The following is an 18,411-nucleotide window of genomic DNA, read 5'->3' as shown; positions in this document are numbered from 1 at the left end:
GTGATGGTGTTTGTACATGCTCGAAATGCCACTGTAAGAACAGCTATGTCTCTTATAGAAAGAGCAAAAAATTGTGGCCAGATATCCTGCTTTTTACCTACCCAAGGACCTGAATATGGACATGCAGAAAAACAGGTAGGATACAAATTACAGCAAGCAATAAGGAACTAAAGCAAATAATGTGCCACAAATACCTGGTATTTTATATATGAAATATCCATCATCTACAAATTCTAAGACATTAATTTTATAGATTTATTGACTTCTTTCTTGACTAAATGATCTTTTGAAAGGTCCCACTACTTGATGTATTCACTTATTACTTCTTTTAATATGACTTTAATGTAAATAAAATAAGTAAAAATACTTATTCCTGATTTTTAAATTGTAATTAAAATGTGAAATGCAGTTAAATTTCAAAAAATATGTTATCTACTGGGTTTTTGTTCTTTTAAATAATTAATATTTTAAATTAATTTCTCAGTTTTAACTTCTGAGGTTAGTATTGACAGATATAACCTAAATAAACAAAAGGTCTTTAAAAAATGTAAAGGAACCCTGAAGCCAAAAAGCTTGAAAACATTACCTTACTAATTATTGCATGCTCAAATAACTAAAAAGCCATGGGATCACCTGCATTCTAGTTAGAAAATCAGATCCTCAGAATCTCAGGCTTACCAAATAAGAATCTACATTTCAACTTGTTTCCCAAGTGATTTCATGCACATTACATTTAAGAACTATTCTAGGTAATTTGTGTATTGGTACTCTTTTGAGATATATAGAAGATTTTATTTAATTATATCAATTTAATAATTTACATCAAGTTTGGACAAACTATGACAAAGGGCTTTGGGTGACCATCTATTTTTGTAATTAATGTTTTATTAGAAAACAGTCAAATTTATTCTTTTATTATCTATGACTGCTTTCTTAGACCCACAGAGGGAAGAATTGAGTAGTTGTGACAGAGACTGTAAGTTACTCTCTGTCCCTTTGCAGAAAAGGAATTCTGATTCTAATTTAAAACTATGAAAATAAATTTTAAATTTAAAAATCCTTTGACATAAATAATAGTAATTTCAACATTTTTATATTCATAACAAAAGATTTAACTGATCATTTACAGTTGCCAGACATTGTCTTTATATTTCACATTTATTATCTTAATAAAACATAATTTTCATGATTGTACTGTTTTATTTTTTATTTATTTATTTTAATTAGGTATATATGACAGCAGAATGCATTTTCATTCATTGTATACATTTGCAGCACAACTTTTCATTTCTCTGGTTGTATACAATGTAGCATCACACCATAACTGCAGTCATACATGTACCAATGTTAATGATTTCCATCTCATTCCATGATCTTTCCTGGCCCCATTATAAGTTTTGTTTTACAATTTCATTTTGACATTTTAAATTCTGAAGCCAATGCCAGTTGTTGTGAACATCAGATTCTCTCAATTTATAACTGTGAAATTTATTTTCTTTATTTTTTTCACTTTATAAAATATTTTAATAAATAAATTTATTATATAGCTTTGCATTCTTCTGATTGTTAATCGTGAATTTATTAGTTTTTGAAAAGTCAACTTGGTATTTGCAAATTCTATTTTATTTCTTTAGAAATAGAAAGCAGCCCTATTGTGTTTAAAAAGCCAACCTTTGAGAGCCACCTTGTGGATTTCTGGTTACTGCATACCTCTTATTTCTGAGAGCTATTGGTATTCTGTATAATTTATGTTCTTTTTCTAATTGTTGTAATAATATTTAACTCTTATTGAATGTTTCTATTGCTTAATATAATTAATTCAGTCCTCACAACAACTGATGGTGGAGATTGGTTCTATTTTTCCTTGATTATGGCATATCTGTATTCAAATATTCATGGAATTTATTCTGTGACATATAGTTACAATTTATACAGAAACATTTTTATGTTGTGTTTATTTAAGGCAGTGTCACCAATCACAAACTCACAGATCACTATGCTGATAAAGAAATAATACAAGAAATGGAAAGATTTAATACAGTTGGGGTAGACTTGAAACTACCTACTTATTATTATATCTTTTTTAAAAAACTTTTTTAAAAAATATTCTTTTCGTTGTAGATGGACACGATACTCTTATTTTACTTATTTATTTTTATGTGATGCTGAGGATTGAACCCAGTGCCTCACTGGGTTATTAAATAGCTTTTCACTGAGTATCGAACCTCAGTGGTGAGGCAAGGACTCTGCCACTGAGCCACAACCCCAGCCCAGGTTATTATCTTTTGCATAATTTTATTATATTTGTTTTTTATCCTGATTCAACTGTTACTGGATTTAAAAAAAAAAAAAAAAGAATGAATTCCTAACACATCTGTTGTATATGTGTTTTCAAGAAGCATTGTCTTGCTTACCATTATATTCCCATCCCTTCACATAGTGTTTTTCTGATAGCAGGAATCCCCAAATTACTTTTTTTTCTTGCTTTTATTATTCTAAGGCAGACATTAGAATAGGTGCTTTCACTTTAACTTTCTCATACGATCTGCACTATTATTCTGTCCTTTAAAGATTTTTATACCCATTTTATAGATAAACTAAAAGGGAGAGTAAATAATTTTCCCAGACACTTCTATCTAAATCATGATTTGAACCAATATGACTCGGAAGTCCACCCTTTTCACTATACTGTGTTCTATTTATTCAAAAGCAAAAAGATTGGATCCCATATGGGACTTCCTAAAGTCTTTAGGGTATTGAGTTGTGTTTTCTTTTCTTTTTTAATGAAATAGAAGAAAATTTCTTCAACCTAACTCTATCCCTTACTTCTCCTAAAGATATTTTAAAAAGTGAACTTTTTCACAGTGCGTATTATAACAAAAGATAAAATAATCTTGCCAAGTGTAGTGGTGCATACTTGTAATTCTAGCTACTTGGAAGGCTGAGACAGGATGATCCCAGGTTCCAAGGTCAGCCTGGGCAACTTGGGAAAACCCTGTCCAAAAAGGGCTTTAGATTTAGCTCAGCGAGAGAGCATTGCCTAGCATGTGCAAAACCCTCAGTTCATTCCTCCATATTGCAAAAGTGTGTGTGTGTGTGTGTGTGTGTGTGTGTGTGGAAGAGAGAGAGAGAGAGACAGAGACAGAGAGAGAGAATTTTCTGAATGCTTTCTCAGAGTCCCAGAATTTAATTTTTTTTATTGGTAGTCCTATTAACTTTCTAACAATTCCAAGGAAGCTATTATTGCAGTGATAAGAGATATTTCTTCCTACATTTTGGAAAGTGGGAAATTAAGCACTCAAAACATTAAAATGAAATTACAAGGTACATCTGCAAGTATAGTACATAGAAATTTAGCCTCATGACTCCTGTTAATGGAAATACAGTTTAATCCCTGCTGTTCCATACTTACTCTACCTCAGAGTGTTTAACATACCATCTCAATTCCTCTGTTAACAAGAAAGACCTTTAAAAGCACATCTTTATAGTTTTATTTAATATGATATAACCTTGTTTGTTTAAATAATAAAACTCCACTAAGAAACCTTCCATTTTCCCTTCTATCTCTCTCAAGATTCCCCTAATCATTCCCTTCACTAATACGAAAGTCGCCCTCATAAGAAAATTCACCTCTATTTCTAAATCATCCACTGAACTAAGAAGACAGAGAGAGAAAAGTGAAAAGTGAAGGGCCCTGCCGCAGTCCGGCTGCAGCAAAATAACCGGGGGGTGACGAGGAACTTGCGTAGATTGATACAGCAGAAGTGGGAGCTGTTTATTGTAGGACAGGAGGGGTATATATACATTCCACACAGCTTATCTTAATTAACATAAACTAGATACAGCAGTCAACCAATAAAGAATCTCCACACTTAATGGCTCGCTGGCGTTACTTCACAAACCAGTCCCCCTGGCAAAATGCTAGGCGCCATCTTGACTTGTTTACAGACTCTAACAGGGCCCCAAAAGTAGCTTGCAAGATAGAGATGGAACTCAAGGTTTCCTCTTGAAAGGGAGTATCTCATGAATTCCAAATGAGGCTCAAAACAAGAAGTTGATAAAAATCTGGTATGATTTCAACTCTAGAGGCTATAAGACCTCAGGCATCTAAACATTTCTGAAACTTACTTTCTCTTCTATCAAATGGAATGATCATGGAGTATTTAATACCTATTTTAGTGGAGTTTTATGAGAAACAAGTGGGATGGCTTTGAAATCATTTTGGAAACTGGCTGAAACTGATAAGACTTTAAATATCATATTGTAAAACTCTATTTTTAGAAAACTTATATTGATAATGAAATTTTAAGGTGGTGAAAGGAAAATGAACAGTATGGATTCAATTTTCCTAATTTACCCTGCATAGTCATATTTTCTGTTTGTATGTTTGTTTGTTTTTGTATTTGTACTATGGATTGAACTCAGGGCACTTGACCACTGAGCCACATCCCCAGCCCTATTTTGTATTTTATTTAGAGACAGGGTCTCACTGAGTTGCTTAGTGCCTCACTTTTCCTGAGGCTGAATTTAAACTCTCAATCCTCCTGCCTTAGTCTCCCAAGTTACTGGGATTATAGGCATGTGCCATGGCACCCAGCATAGTCTTACTTTTTTACCATCCCTCTAAGATACTGTCTCAAGCAACCTCTATGCAAAACACAGTATACCTCAAGGAATAGTAGCAGCTTATATTTGTAAATGTGTCAATAGGATGTAGATATTTTTATTATTGAGCCATTGTTTTCAGTTATGATTTTCATTTTAAGTTAAATGGGTATTTGAGTTAGAATCTTCATATTCTGTTTCATTCAAGATATCAATCAAATCCATATTGTTTCCCTCTTCAGGGACAAAATTGTACATAAGTCTTTAAGAATTCTGATATTGTATCTAGTATTCCCACACATCTCTGTACTGAATTCTTCTGACTCATGGTCCCTGAGTCATATCATGGGCACTTTGATTCATGGGTACGAAGTATATATATATTAGTGATATTGAGAATTTTAGTTTTAGTTAAATATGGTCTGTCATGCAATAAGCCTAATGAATGTAGTTACTGGGAGTATCTATTGAAAAAGTTAAAACAATAAATACCCTCAAGTTACTTTGAAATATAATTTTATGACTTTTTATTATCTAAATCTACAATAATCTTCTTAATTTCATAGATTCAGCATAGCTTTTAAATAAGTTGATGGCAACTAAATTGGTGGAACTTTGCTTAATACTAATAGCTTTTTCTTTTTCTGCTTCAACAACTTAAGAGTATCACTAAGACTAAATATAATTAGAATTTTCTCTTCCTGGAGTAGATGATTTCTGTTCACTAAAGACAGTAGCAAGGGTGTGTGATAGTTCACTATATTTTATTTTTTAACTTAACATCCAAAATATTATCTTCTCAAAGTTTATTTTTTCCTTAGCCATGTATCCTACCAATTTCATCTACCTATCCTACCTTATTTCATCTTGAAAGCTAATATAGTAATTCTGCTGTTTCAGCCACATAGAAAGGATATCAAAGTTTGTTAATATTTTTTAAATAAAGTCCAAAAAATTAGTAATAAATATCACTGACTGCTTAATTGGATTTTTGGAAATATGATTTCTGTTTTCAGTGGAATAAAACCTTAGCTCTAAGGAAACCTGAGTTTTAATTTTGACTTAAAATCTCTAATGTAGCTTTTTAACTCACATTTAATCCACAGTGTCTTCACTAAAAAATGAGTAGATACCTATATAATGAGATTTTTATAAAAAATAGGGTAAAATGTACCTCACCTGAAAAACAGAACACATTCTATAATGTTATCTATGACCTTTGAAGAGGTCAGAATATAAAAAGATAACAGCTTTAAAGACTGTTGCTGTCACCACATTTAAATTTAAAGCTTTTCGGGGTTGGGGTTGTGGCTCAGCAGTAGAGTGCTCTCCTAGCAAGTGTGAGGCCCTGGGTTCGATCCTTGGCACCACATAAAAAACAAATAAATACATAAATTTAAAGCTTTGGAGCAACAAAAATAATAATGAGTTGTAAAAGGCAGCAAACAGGTTGGTAGAAATACTGGTTACAACTACAATAGATTAGTTAATATTAACATCTTAATATGTGCATTTATTAAATTTAATAACTAAGAAATACAGCTGCCAATAAATGAAAAGTAAGCTAATGAATGAAAAAGAAGAAATAAAATGAGTAAACAAAATTTGGATGAAAATATCATTAGATGAAATACGTTAAAAAGATTATATATTCTTAACCCAAATAAATTGTCAAAAACTAAACATTTTAATGTTCAATTCTGAAAATGATTTGAGGATTTAGCACACTCAGATTTTCTGTGGTATTTGATCAGTTCAATCCTGTTACAAAACATTTTGGTAATATATTTTAATAGCTAATCTTTTTCCAGCACCTTTAATCTTGGTGTCCTAAAATTGGAAATTTTTTTAAATGAAAAAAATTTTTAATGAAAATTAAATCTACACCAAGATTTTTATTTCAATACACTATTTATAATTAAAAAAACATAGACATCAAACATATATAACAGTAGGGGATTTTAAAGTATGGTCAGCAATTCAATTTAATATTGTAAATTAATACATTATTTTAGACTGTATAATAAGACATTCAGTTTTAAATTAACTTGTCAATACTAATTTAATTGATCATGTCTTGAGTGACACTCTAAATGATAAGTGATTAAACAAGGCAAGGCCTCTTCCTCTGAGATACAGGCAACTCAACAGGATTTAGAAATGAATATGTACATACATATGTACTATGTAAATCAAGAAGTGTTATTGCTTAAGAAAAGGAAAAACAGTTCAGTGGGAACACAAAAGGGAAGCAGGTAAGTTTAAGCTAATGGTCTCAGATTTCAATAGACATTCCAAGGAGAAAAGAAGAAGACCATTAAAGGAAAATACTAGATATATTCAGAGAATAATATCTAGTCATTGGACTGTAAGAGGCACAGAGGGCTAGGCATGTAGGTTTCGTTCAGAGCACAGAGGACTTAACTTGTATGCTTAGTTATGATGCTGTTGAAGACTATTGAAGAACCAAGTTTTGTGATGTGAATTCAAGTGCTAAAAAATGGAATTCATTTTCTCTTTCAGAGAGGAGAAATTCACCAAACCCAGGTGTTCATTTCACATGGCATACTTTGATTAAATGAGACACTTTTAAAGAAGGCAGTAACAGTGCGATTTTATCCTTATTTCTTCTGTTACTTTTAAGTAAATTTTTGTTACAGCAACTTTTGTTCCTGTACTTTAAGATGTATTTTAGAAACATAGAATAGATTTGTTTTGAAAAAATTATACATCTTGTGAAGGAACCATGCTGTTTTTGGCGGGGGAGCATGTTCATTGCAATATTTGAAAATACCTGAGTAGGGGAAGCACTATAAACACATACAAATTAAATAAATAATATTATAAATCCCTGGAGATGCAGAAATTTGTAATGAGAAAATTTTAAGTTTAAAATCACATTTCAGTTTGTTTTTTTTTAATTATTATTTTGATATTTATTTAAGATAACCAGATGAAAAAAGAGGATGAAAATTGTAGATGAGATTTTTTTTTGCTAACAAGGATGCTCTCTGGATTGCTAACTTGTTACTATGTTATTGTACTATAGTAATAATCAGCACAGACCATGTGGGAACCAAGACCATCTTTCAAGGGATATATCATGAAACAGAACCTATAGTACTTCCTTTCTCCTAAATTAAAGTGAATAATTAGCACAGCAAGATTGATATATGGTAATTGGTTATGGGGATTAGGCTATCTGTGTCATTATGAATAACTTTATACACATAAACCTCAAACTGTTTTTGCTGGTGGTCACTCAGCAAATATTTACTGTGTATAAAGTAGTTACCAGATCAATAAGTGTCAAGATGAATAGACTCTGCTGACAACCTGCTTATAGTGGATTGAGGAAAATATGCAATCTGTCATTCAAAATTCAGTAAAATAAGCTGCTCTACATAAAGTTTAAATACAAAAGAATTTTGTATAAGAAATTATGTACTTGTCAGAAATTCAAGACTACTACTAGAACTTTTGAATTTAAGAATTAGTCACCATCATGATGATCAGCAGTTAAAAAGCCACAGCTGTGACTACACACAACTTCTAACATTCATAAACACACAACATAATGGTATTCCATTATAACTTTCAAATCTCATATCTCTAAGATCTTGCTTGCCAGAAAATGACATAGCGGGGAGTTGATTATCTTTTCACTTCTGTAGTCCAACTCTTGTATGGATACTTTAAAAATTTTTTTTATTTGTTCTAATTAGTTACATGTGACAGTAAAATGCACTTTGATACATCATATATAGATGGATTATAATTTTTCATTCTGGTTGTACATGATGTAGAATCCTACCGGTCTTATATATACATAGGATAAAAATGTCTGATTTATTCTACTGTCNTGTCTCTTGATTGGTGAATTTAAGCCATTAATGTTTAAGGTTACTATTGATATATGGTTTCTACTTCCAGTCATGCTTATTTATTTATTTATTTTAATTTGGCTAGTTTTTCCTTTTTGGTTATTTTTTTTCTTCCCATTACTGAGTTACCTCCCACTGTTAGTTTTGGGTGCTGTTTTTCATTCCTTTTCTTGTAGTGTTTTGCTCAGAATGCCTTGCAGTGCTGGTTTTCTGGCTACGAATTCTTTTAACTTTTGTTTATTGTGAAATATTTTAATTTCATTGTCAAATCTGAAGCTTAATTTTGCTGGATACAGTATTCTTGGTTGGAATCCATTATTTTCAGCGTTTGAAATACGTTGTTCCAGGATCTTCTTGCTTTCAATGTCTATGATAAAAAATCAGCCGTTATCCTAATTGGTTTACCCCTAAATGTAATCTGCCTCCTTTCTCTCGTAGCTATTAATATTCTCTCCTTGTTCTGTATGCTGGATATCTTCATAATTATGTCTTGGAGTTGGTCTATTTCGGTTTTGTATGTTTGGGGTCCTGTAGGCTTCCAGGATTTGGCAATCCATTCCATCTTTCATATCTGGGAAATTTTCTAAGATTATTTCATTCAATAGATTGTTCATTCCTTTGGTTTGAACCTCTACACCTTCTTCTATCCCAATGATTCTCAAGATTGGTTTTTTTATGACATCCCATATCTCTTGGGTGGATTGCTCGTGATTTCTTAGGATCCTTTCTGTGTTGACTATATTCTTTTCAAGATGATAAACTTTGTCTTCATTATCTGATGTTCTGACTTCTATTTGATCTAGTCTATTTGTAATATTCTCGTTTGAGTTTTTAATTTGGTTTATGGTTTCTTGCATTTCTAGGATTACTGTTTGATTTTTTTTTTTTTAAATCTCTATCTCCTGGTAGAGCTCCTTCTTTGCCATTTGAATTTGCTTATGTAATTTGTTTTCAGAGTATACTTTCATTGTTTGGACTTGCTGTCTAAAGTCTTCTCTAAGATTTTGTTCCATCTGAGTTAGGTATGCCTTGAGTTCTTTCTCTGTCCATTTTTCTGATGCCTCTAGGCTCTCCTGTGAATTTAAGTTGTCCTGCATTGTTTGTAATCCTTTTTTCCCTTGTTTTTTCATGGTGCTCACGTTACTTTCCAACTCTGTTTGACTTCTGTGTTTCTGTTTTCTTCTTTAAATTTGTTTTGGTTTTTATAGTTCCAATATCTCTCCTTTGTGTTGGGAGACAATGTTTAGAGATGTTTGATTTAATTGTGATTTAAGGTAAATTGATTAGTTTCACTAAAGGCCTATAGATTTTGATGGCATATATAGAATTGAGGTTTGAACTTAGGATTTTATGTTGAGGTTGGGCGATTTGATGGTATGGAGGTTAGTATATGTTAGCTTCTTTGGGGGGTTGCTCAAATGCAGGCGGATATTAACAAGAGAATAGACAGGAGTACTTGGGGGTAGTTAAGGGCTTAGGCGGACTATAGACCGATTCATAGTATTCATCTATTTGCATTTAGTAAGTTGCACGTAATCTGGGTGGTCATGCTTAAGAGGAAAGATGGGGAAAAGATAAGGAAGCAAACCAAGAAAGAAAGAGGGAGAGAGGAAAGAAATAGAAAAGAATAGAAAAGAAAAAGAAATAATAAAAAAATAATAATAATAAAATGCAGTAAAATAAAAATTACAATTAAAAAATAATAATATAATTATAAAAAAGAAAGAAAAATTAAAATTTAAAAAATTTAAAAAATTTAAAAATTAAAAAAAAAGGGGGGGACACTGTTAGGCTTCTATTTTCTTCGCTTCCAGTAGGTGGTGCTGTGCCTTCCGGGCCAAGATTTTGCCCTCTGGCTGTAGGAAACAATCCGTTTGAGGCCGCTCCCCGCCCCCCGTGTCTCTCAAAACCTGTTAGCTTAGGTTTATTTTTGGTCTCTAGTCCCCTCGCTTTTCCTGCCCAGCCAGGCCTTTCCCAGTGCGATACCTCTCAGCAGTTCAAGCTACACTCTGGGCCTGCAGTTTCCTGGACGTGGAGCACAGCTTTTGGGAACCAGCACCTTATTGTTTTGATTCCCTCCGCTAGCCCCTCCTCCGAGAGCTCGCGAGACAGGTTTCCTTTTCACCACTGGTGGGAGGGGGGAGTTGAAGGTCAGGTGCCTTTACCTTTCCCCACGCCTCTATTCACGCTCACTCTGTTAATCACACCCCCGGAAAGCTGGGGAGAGATTTTATGCGATTTCCCTGCTGTATGGGAGATGGTCTAAATGACACACACCCGTTCTATGGCTGAGTGAGCTGCAATCTGTCGAAAACTGGCAATGGTGACGTCAGCTCTCCAAGATGGTGGCCGCTGGCTTCCTCGGTGGGCTGTCCTGTGTGGAGGACAGAACTGGACTGCTTCCTTCCCCTGTCTCAAAGCCAGAACTCAGCCCGGAGCACAGTGAGGGCACAGCTGGCAGGAGCCCACAGAATCTGCAGCACCGTTTCTCTGCGTTGCTAGCTCGCCATTTCTAGGGACGCCGTTTCCGGCGCGCCTTGGTCTCTAGCAGCGGGGTCAGGCCGCCGAACAAGCAGCTTGAATCTCTGGGCGGACAATTCACTCGCAGTTGAGCCCCAGTAACCCATCCTCGGGCGATGGAAATGCTTCCTCTAGGTTTCAGTGCACCCCAATTTTGCTGGAAATTCCTAACAAGAAAGCTTTTGGCTGTTCTAACTCGTTATTCACCCACACAGTGATGCGGTACATGGGGGTGATGCACTTCATTCGCTGCCATCTTCCCCCTCCCATTCAAGTAACTCAATTCTTCGCTAGCCCTCCCTGCATTATTGTGAAATAGCATCAGCATATCAGACAATATATTCTGCCTCTGGTTTTTTGGGTTTGGCTTAAGTTGCTTAGCATGGTATTCACCAGCGCCATCCATTTACCTGCAAATGCCATAATTTCATTCTTCTTTAAGGCTGAATAATATTCCATTTTCTTTATCCATTCATCTATTGAAGGGCATTTAGGTTGGTTCCATAGTTTAGCTATTGTGAATTGAGCTGCTATAAATATTGATATGACTGTGAAAATTTGGGCCTACTTTTCCTTCCTGTTCGTATAATACAGGAAGATTCACTGAGGAATGTGACAGTACATTTTATGGGCTGTTTAACATTCTTTGCTTTTGAAATATTTTGAGGAAGAAACGTAGCTGTCCCTTTATCCTTAAAGACTTAGGATTCTAGAAAGACAGAGTTTAAATTACTAATTAAACAATTTATTTTAATTGCATTCATAATAATAAAGAGGAATAAAGTGCTAAGAAAAGTAAATTTGTGGGATCTGATCTAGACTAATGGTGTTAGAGAGTGGTGTTTGTTCATCAACATGTGATATATAAGTTCACATCTGAAAGGAATGGAAAAAGCAAGGAGGGCAGACAGGTGTGCAAGGAAAACTCCCTGACATCAGAAAACAAAGGGGCATTGAAGGAAAGTGTGGTGAAGGTAAATGACTAAAGTATAAAGCATGATGACAGATGACAGCTGTCATAAGATGAACCTAATGTAGTAAGCAAGAACTAGATCATGAGGGCCTTGTAAATCATGTTCCAGATTCAGTATTTTAGGTAATGTTTAGAGCAGTTGGAAGAAGGGCTTGGCTTGAACAGTATTGTGCTTATAAAAAATGATCACTACAGTGTCTGGGAATGTAGCTCAGTGGACGAGCCCTTGCCCACATTCATATAGCCCTGGGTTCAATCTCTAGTATCCCCAAAAGTAAATTAATAAATTTTTAAAAGTATCATTGTACATAATCAGGACAAGAGGAGATGGGAAGAACAATTAGGTGAATTCATGGAGAAGTATTTCGGAAATATTAATAGGACTTGGTCATTGGACTTACAGAGTTTGAGATGCCTGTGTACTTAGAAATGTTAAATAACTATCTGGGTGGATATGAGTCTTGTATATCAGAAGAACATTCTGATTTAGAGAATCAGTGACAAAAGATCCCAGGATCAATTCTTAAGAACTCTTAAGATTAAATACAGGAAGATGAGCCAGAAAGGGACTTTCCAAAGGAGTTTAATGTCACAGAGGCAAAGGAAAAGTGTTTCAAGGAGAAGAAAGAGACCATCTATATGGAGAGTTGCTGTGAGTGGCCAAGTATATTCACTGTATTTGGCAACATGGAAGATTGATGCCCTAATTTAGAAACTTTCTCATTCACATGGTGTGGAATAAAATCTATATAAAGTTGGCTAATGAGTGTTGAAATTAAAAAACTGAGTGTAACTATCAATATTGCTAAGTTTGCTTATATAGAAAAGAAAAATGGATAGAGTCTAGGACCATAGACATGTTGTCTTTTCGAAATGGAGGTAATCTGTTAATATTTGTGGGAACTATCCAAGATAGAGTGAGAATGAATTGAAAGACCTAATTCTTTATACATAAGAGAAAGAGAAGAAACCATGGATTATATATAGGTTCAGAGAAGTCAATTCCAAAGAACCAAAGGAGAGATTTTCCTTCAAAGGGAAAGGGGTACCTAAAAAGGTAGGTTCTGATGGAAGTAAGTTTATAGGTAAATGTGGGAAGAAAGTCTTCTCGGGTATCTTGTATTTTCTTTATGAGTAGGTGGTAAGGTTATTCTGTGAGAGTTAAGGGTAAATAAGGTGGTCAGAAATTTTTGGAAAGTAGAAATTTTCTACTATAAAAATGTGAGTCATATGAGAACAAAATTACTATAAAGAAATTACAGGACTGCTCTTCAGTGTTAAGGGCTTGTGAGATTATAGTCATTGATCTAGAATAGTCTAAAGTCTAAGCGCTAATTGTCCTGGATCCTCCAAGTTTGGCATTTTGCCAGTCAGTTATGACAGAAGGGCAGATGAATTAAGAATTGGCAAGAATGTGATTGAAATATTAGGCTCTGCTATCTAAGCTAGAGAAAGAGTAAGAATAAAGGCCAAGTTGGGTAGGAGAAGGGTATTACTGTAATACAGCTGATAAATAGGAAGAAAATAGAAAAATTGCAATCTATAGGTATCATTAAGGACAAAAAGTGGGCTTAGTTTGGCAAACTTGAAATATAGGAGGCTAACCAGAAATGGGGATGTTTGTGCTGTTGATTCTGGTAGTATAGATAGGGATTGATGACACTACCTGGAGTATTGTTATTGTTGGAGCAGAGGAGATACCACTGTAATGAGGGTCTCAAGGCCATAAGGAGCAGAAATTTTTAATGTCTCCATGGAAAATGCTGTAAGTTAGAATGAGAACAGGAATTGGTAGAAAGAAAGACAAGGAGCTATAGGTGCCAAGTCTCCGCTGGATAACTTTGGGTGACAGGTGACATTGATTAACTTTATAAGCATTACATGGTAAGATCACTTTAAAAAGATGATGTTGTAATTCTTTTCCTAACATTGATATGGTATAATGACTAATGATTATGGAAAAAGAATGGTATCTTTTTAGAGACAATATTTACCTCTTCCTGCCTAGATTTTTAGTTTTTAATCACTACAGTTATTTATTCCTTCCTTTTAGTTTAATAGACTTGAAATGATTCATATTAAAGCATACCTTATTGAAATAAATGACCTCAGAAGGCTTACAAAAGTACCGTAAATTATTGATTCCATTTTAGCATGCTGTTTCATTAGGGGTTTGTATTTGAACTAAGGCTTTTGTGTTGATTCTGTGTACTTTTTGGTCTTATGGGTTATTTTTTATGTTTGATTTCCTTTAATATCCCCAATTATTTGCTGTTATTCATTTTTAAAAATCATGTTGCTTACTGTATTTGTGCTAGTTTGGAAGTCAACTTTGGGAAGTGGTTACATTTTAACCTTATTTTTAAAGGCACTGGCACTGACTTTTCATCTCACCAGTAGGAAAAAGATATATAAATTCACGGAAGGAAGTTCCACATGCTTTCACTGAGGGAAAAGAATATAGTGCCCTTTGTGTGCTAATGCATTATCTTAGCAGTTGCCCATTCCATTCTAATTTTACTGGCTTATAAAACCCCATGTGGGAATTCACTTGTGAAAAGTGGAAAGATAAAGTCAGGGGAAACCAAGCTTAGACAATTCTTTTGTGCTGAATTTCCATGTATAGAAACACTTTTATCTAGTAAGTGTAGTATTGGATCTCAAATGGCTTCCTGGGAGAATCCAATGTCTGTTCAGACAATATGAACAAGATAAATTATGTCTCTGCAGCTATTCAGAGGAAAAAGCCTGGGCTCCACATAGTGCTGGCTCTGGAGATCCAGGTGGAAGAAGCAGTGATTGTTGTGAAACTCCACAGAATAGGCTTCATTTTGTAACAACAGGTTTAGCTCCATAGCTCATCATCTTAATCATCTCTTTCCCATTCATTTCTCCAAATGCCACTTGTGGTTATAGTCTTCCTATATTTCTCATGACGAAAGCTTTTATAAAATGACTATTGTGTTCATTTGCATGTGTGCTTGTGTGTGTTAAAGTAAATAAATTGGATCATGTTAGATACACATTTTGTCTCATTTAATAATATATCACAGAGATCTTAACAAATCCACATAAAAGATTGTTTCAGTCTTTTAGCAACTGCATAGAATAACATGATGTGGGTATTAAAATAATTCATTTACCACGTCCTACACTGATTAATACTTTTGAAGTTTCCAATTGTCTTTGTTAATAGTACTGCAGTAAACATTCTTCCTCATACTCTTGGTCTTTACAGCTGTATACACTGGGAAAATTCCTAGCAGTGGAATTTATCCATCATGCAATTCATGCATTTAAAATTTTTGGTGAATGATCCCTAATTGCCCACCAGAGAGATTATTTCAGGGTATATTTCCTCAAACATCTACTTGTACTCATATAACTTTGTCAACATTGAACAATAAGAGGTTTTTAAGTGTATGACAGCTTAGTAGAGAAAAATTGTATTTTTATCATGATTTTGACTTGCATTTCTTTAATTCTGAATGTAGGTAGGCATTTTCTGTATTTATCATTTTTATTTTTTTCTGCAAATTGTTTATTCATATCCTTGGTTCATTGTGTATTAAATTATATGCAACTATATATAACAGGAATTTTTCTCTAGTTGACCTTTTATGATTATTTTTAACCATGTAGAAATTCTGTATATCTATTTATATTCTCTGGGTTTTGTGTTTTACATACAAAGCCTATACTTACTTCATCCATGATTTCTTAGAATACTTTTTAAATTTTGTATTTTTTTTTTACTATTGAGTTCTTGATATATCTGGAACTTACTTCAGATTGTAATGGGCCCATCATCTCTTTCAAAATATGTCCTGTTTTTTCCTGTTGATTTTAAAATTTAATATGGAAAATACTCATTTAACTGAGTCAATTTTTATGTCATTCATCTTACTGTTTCTTCCTTTCAGTCAGGTACTAGCAATACAAATACAAAATAGATCGTTGTCATAAGTGACAGTATTGTAAATTTTGTTAAGTGTGTGGTTTTAACTTTTTGCATGTGCTTTTATTGCAAACACAACATATTTTAAAATTATTTTTTTATTAGTCTTTTTTTTTTTTTACCAGTCTACAAATTATTCAATGCTCACACTTTGTCTTAAATTTCTTTGTATTCCTAGGATCTAGTATGTGATAAATGTGTGTTTCTATTTAAGTGACCTTTCCTTTGATTCTTTTTTTTTTTTTTTTAGCTCTTTGAGCTATTTATTTATTTTTATTTACAGTTTATGTTCAATGCAAATCAGTTCCATAACATGAGAAGTTACTATGAATCAAAGCATAAATACACCGACACAATATATAATCCAAATAGATGTACAGCATTCAGGTATGAATTAAAGGGGCGTGTTCATTCACACACACAGTAGCTTTAGATCTGTTTGATCTGGTTGTTCCTGTGTAGGTTTCGAATGATGAGAAAAAGTGATTTGGGTTATCAAGACTACAGTGGCCATATTAGATACTGGAACATTTAAGCATCAATATGTGTCCATGCAAACAAAAGATTTCAGGGAGTGTAAATTTTTCAAAAGGTTTCTGTGTATCAATGCAGTTGTAAAAGATTAGAGGATCAAGACTGCTTTTAAGCATAAGATCAGGTTCTAACTACTTAAAAATATTGACTGATAACAGAAAGTGTTCTAAACGTGGCTATTCTGATCCAAAGTTTTTTTTTTTTTTTTAAAAAAAGGTATTTACAGAAAAAATATAAAAGTTTTTGTGAATTTAATATGCACTTCTCAAATGCTGATTTATAAATTTGGCTTCTTCACATAGTTGCCTTTCTAATTTCAAGATTTGCCATTCTACCTTCAAAGCTGACCATTTTAATTGTGAAAGGTATTCAACAAATGCAGAAATAAAAAGCAGCATTTTGAAATTAGTTGAGGTCAATGCAGTTCTACTCTTTGGAATCAGTTTAGCTAAAGGAATCTGGCACTCTTGTTGAATGAAAACAGGAGATGGAAGATACCTACCATTTGACTTTGTGAGGATAAGCAAGACTTACTCATGAGGCGTGGATTTGAGGTGAATTCCAATCTATCATTGCCCTGGCACATGTCAATTACTACATAAAAGTCCAAACATAATGTCAAAACCAAAAACCACAGAGGAAAGAGTTCAATTCCAAAAGGAACAGAAATAGTTTAACAATTTGAAACTTTATCTAGAATATATAAGCATTAAATTAGCACTGCTGAAACGATACATTGAGGATTTACAGTAACACCTGAAGTGCCCTCTATTGTACATATAAATAGAATCATGGAAGCTTTTTATATTACCTGTTTTATGGCCTTATAGGTTTCATGAACCAAATGAAAACTAAAGTCTCCATTCCACATTCCATCCTTTATGTCTAGATAAAATCTATTCTTGTTTTCAAGGTAGAGTCTTAAGTGTCCATATTTCTTATGCCTCATTCAGGAAATCGTGTCTCAATTTTGGATGTTATCTCTTTTTATCTTGTATGTGAAACTCCAGCAGATTTAATATTGGCATTCATCACTTATGAAACCCTTCACATGTCCTTCAAACCAATCAATTTGGAATTCTCAACATTTTCTATGTCAATAAAATCAGGTGTGGAATTGGTAGATTTGATGCAGACCTGCTTCTTCCTTGACACACTGGACGTCTAGTTGCTATTTCAGATTGGATTTAGAAGATGGGGAAGTAGAGATGTTTCTTGGCCTGCCTGAGTCTCTAACATTGTAGAGATGTAGAAGAGAGAGCAAGATCACAAGAAGACTGGCTGTTGACTGCAGGGCACTGCCACCTATGTTGGGTGTAGCATTAGTTGAACTGGGAGCAGGAGAGGTACTCTGTGAGGAGTTACTTGAAAGTGTCATAACAGCTGTTTGGTTTGAATAAATCTTGGTGGGTAGGAGCAGTGTCAGAAGCAGCAGCCCCAGCTCCAGACTGGCCACTATCGCTCTGCCCATGTCTGCTCTGTCGGTGCACTGTCTCCCTAGATGCTAGATTCGAGGAGATAGGGTGGCTCCAGAAGTGTGCAGGCAAGGTCTCCTTTGATTCTTTAAAGTGCATTTTTTCCTTAGTCACTTTTGTGTTTATTATGAAGTACTTTTTCTTTTTTTTTTTTTTTAATTTTTTATTGTTGGTTATTCAAAACATTACATAGTTCTTGATATATCGTATTTCACCCTTTGATTAAAGTGGGTTATGAACTCCCATTTTTACCCCATATACAGATTGCAGAATCACATCAGTTATCCATCCATTGATTTACATATTGCCATACTAGTGTCTGTTGTGTTCTGCTGTCTTTCCTATCCTCTACTATCCCCCCTCCCCTTCCCTCCCCTCCCCTCTTCTCTCTCTGCCCCCTCTACTGTCATTCATTTGTCCCCCTTGTATTATTTTTCCCTTTCCCCTCACTTCCTCTTGTAT

The 18,411-nt window shown here is 34.0% G+C and overlaps 2 protein-coding genes across 11 annotated transcripts in view; one reads left to right on the top strand and one right to left on the bottom strand.

The window, feature by feature from the left end:
* Ascc3 (activating signal cointegrator 1 complex subunit 3) overlaps positions 1–18,411 on the top strand; it is a 355,403-nt gene that overhangs the window by 179,296 nt on the left and 157,696 nt on the right. For 9 of the 10 annotated variants that reach the window (XR_007351808.1, XM_048814551.1, XM_048814518.1 and 6 more), the window contains one exon: positions 1–135. Coding sequence is in view for 9 of the 10 variants with exons in the window: in XM_048814551.1 (XP_048670508.1) it covers positions 1–135 (135 nt within the window). In the remaining variant the exon portion in view is untranslated. Of the gene's footprint in view, positions 136–12,306; positions 12,346–18,411 lie in introns of those variants that run through there. The other variant, XM_048814673.1, reaches the window with a different exon arrangement.
* LOC107151416 (signal transducer CD24-like) lies at positions 17,646–17,945 on the bottom strand. The gene has a single exon (XM_048798715.1). It carries the CDS (start codon positions 17,943–17,945, stop codon positions 17,646–17,648), a length of 300 nt encoding a protein of 99 aa, XP_048654672.1.

Source organism: Marmota marmota, unplaced genomic scaffold (assembly GCF_001458135.2).
Source record: "Marmota marmota marmota unplaced genomic scaffold, marMar, whole genome shotgun sequence".
In the NCBI taxonomy this organism is placed as follows: Eukaryota; Metazoa; Chordata; class Mammalia; order Rodentia; family Sciuridae; genus Marmota; species Marmota marmota.
The sequence above is the reverse complement of the archived record's forward strand: the minus strand, read 5'-3'. Positions and strand labels throughout refer to the sequence as shown.

Excerpts from the sequence above, each read along its gene's own strand:
- LOC107151416 (XM_048798715.1), bottom strand. The coding sequence starts at position 17,945 with ATGGGCAGAGCGATAGTGGCCAGTCTGGAGCTGGGGCTGCTGCTTCTG.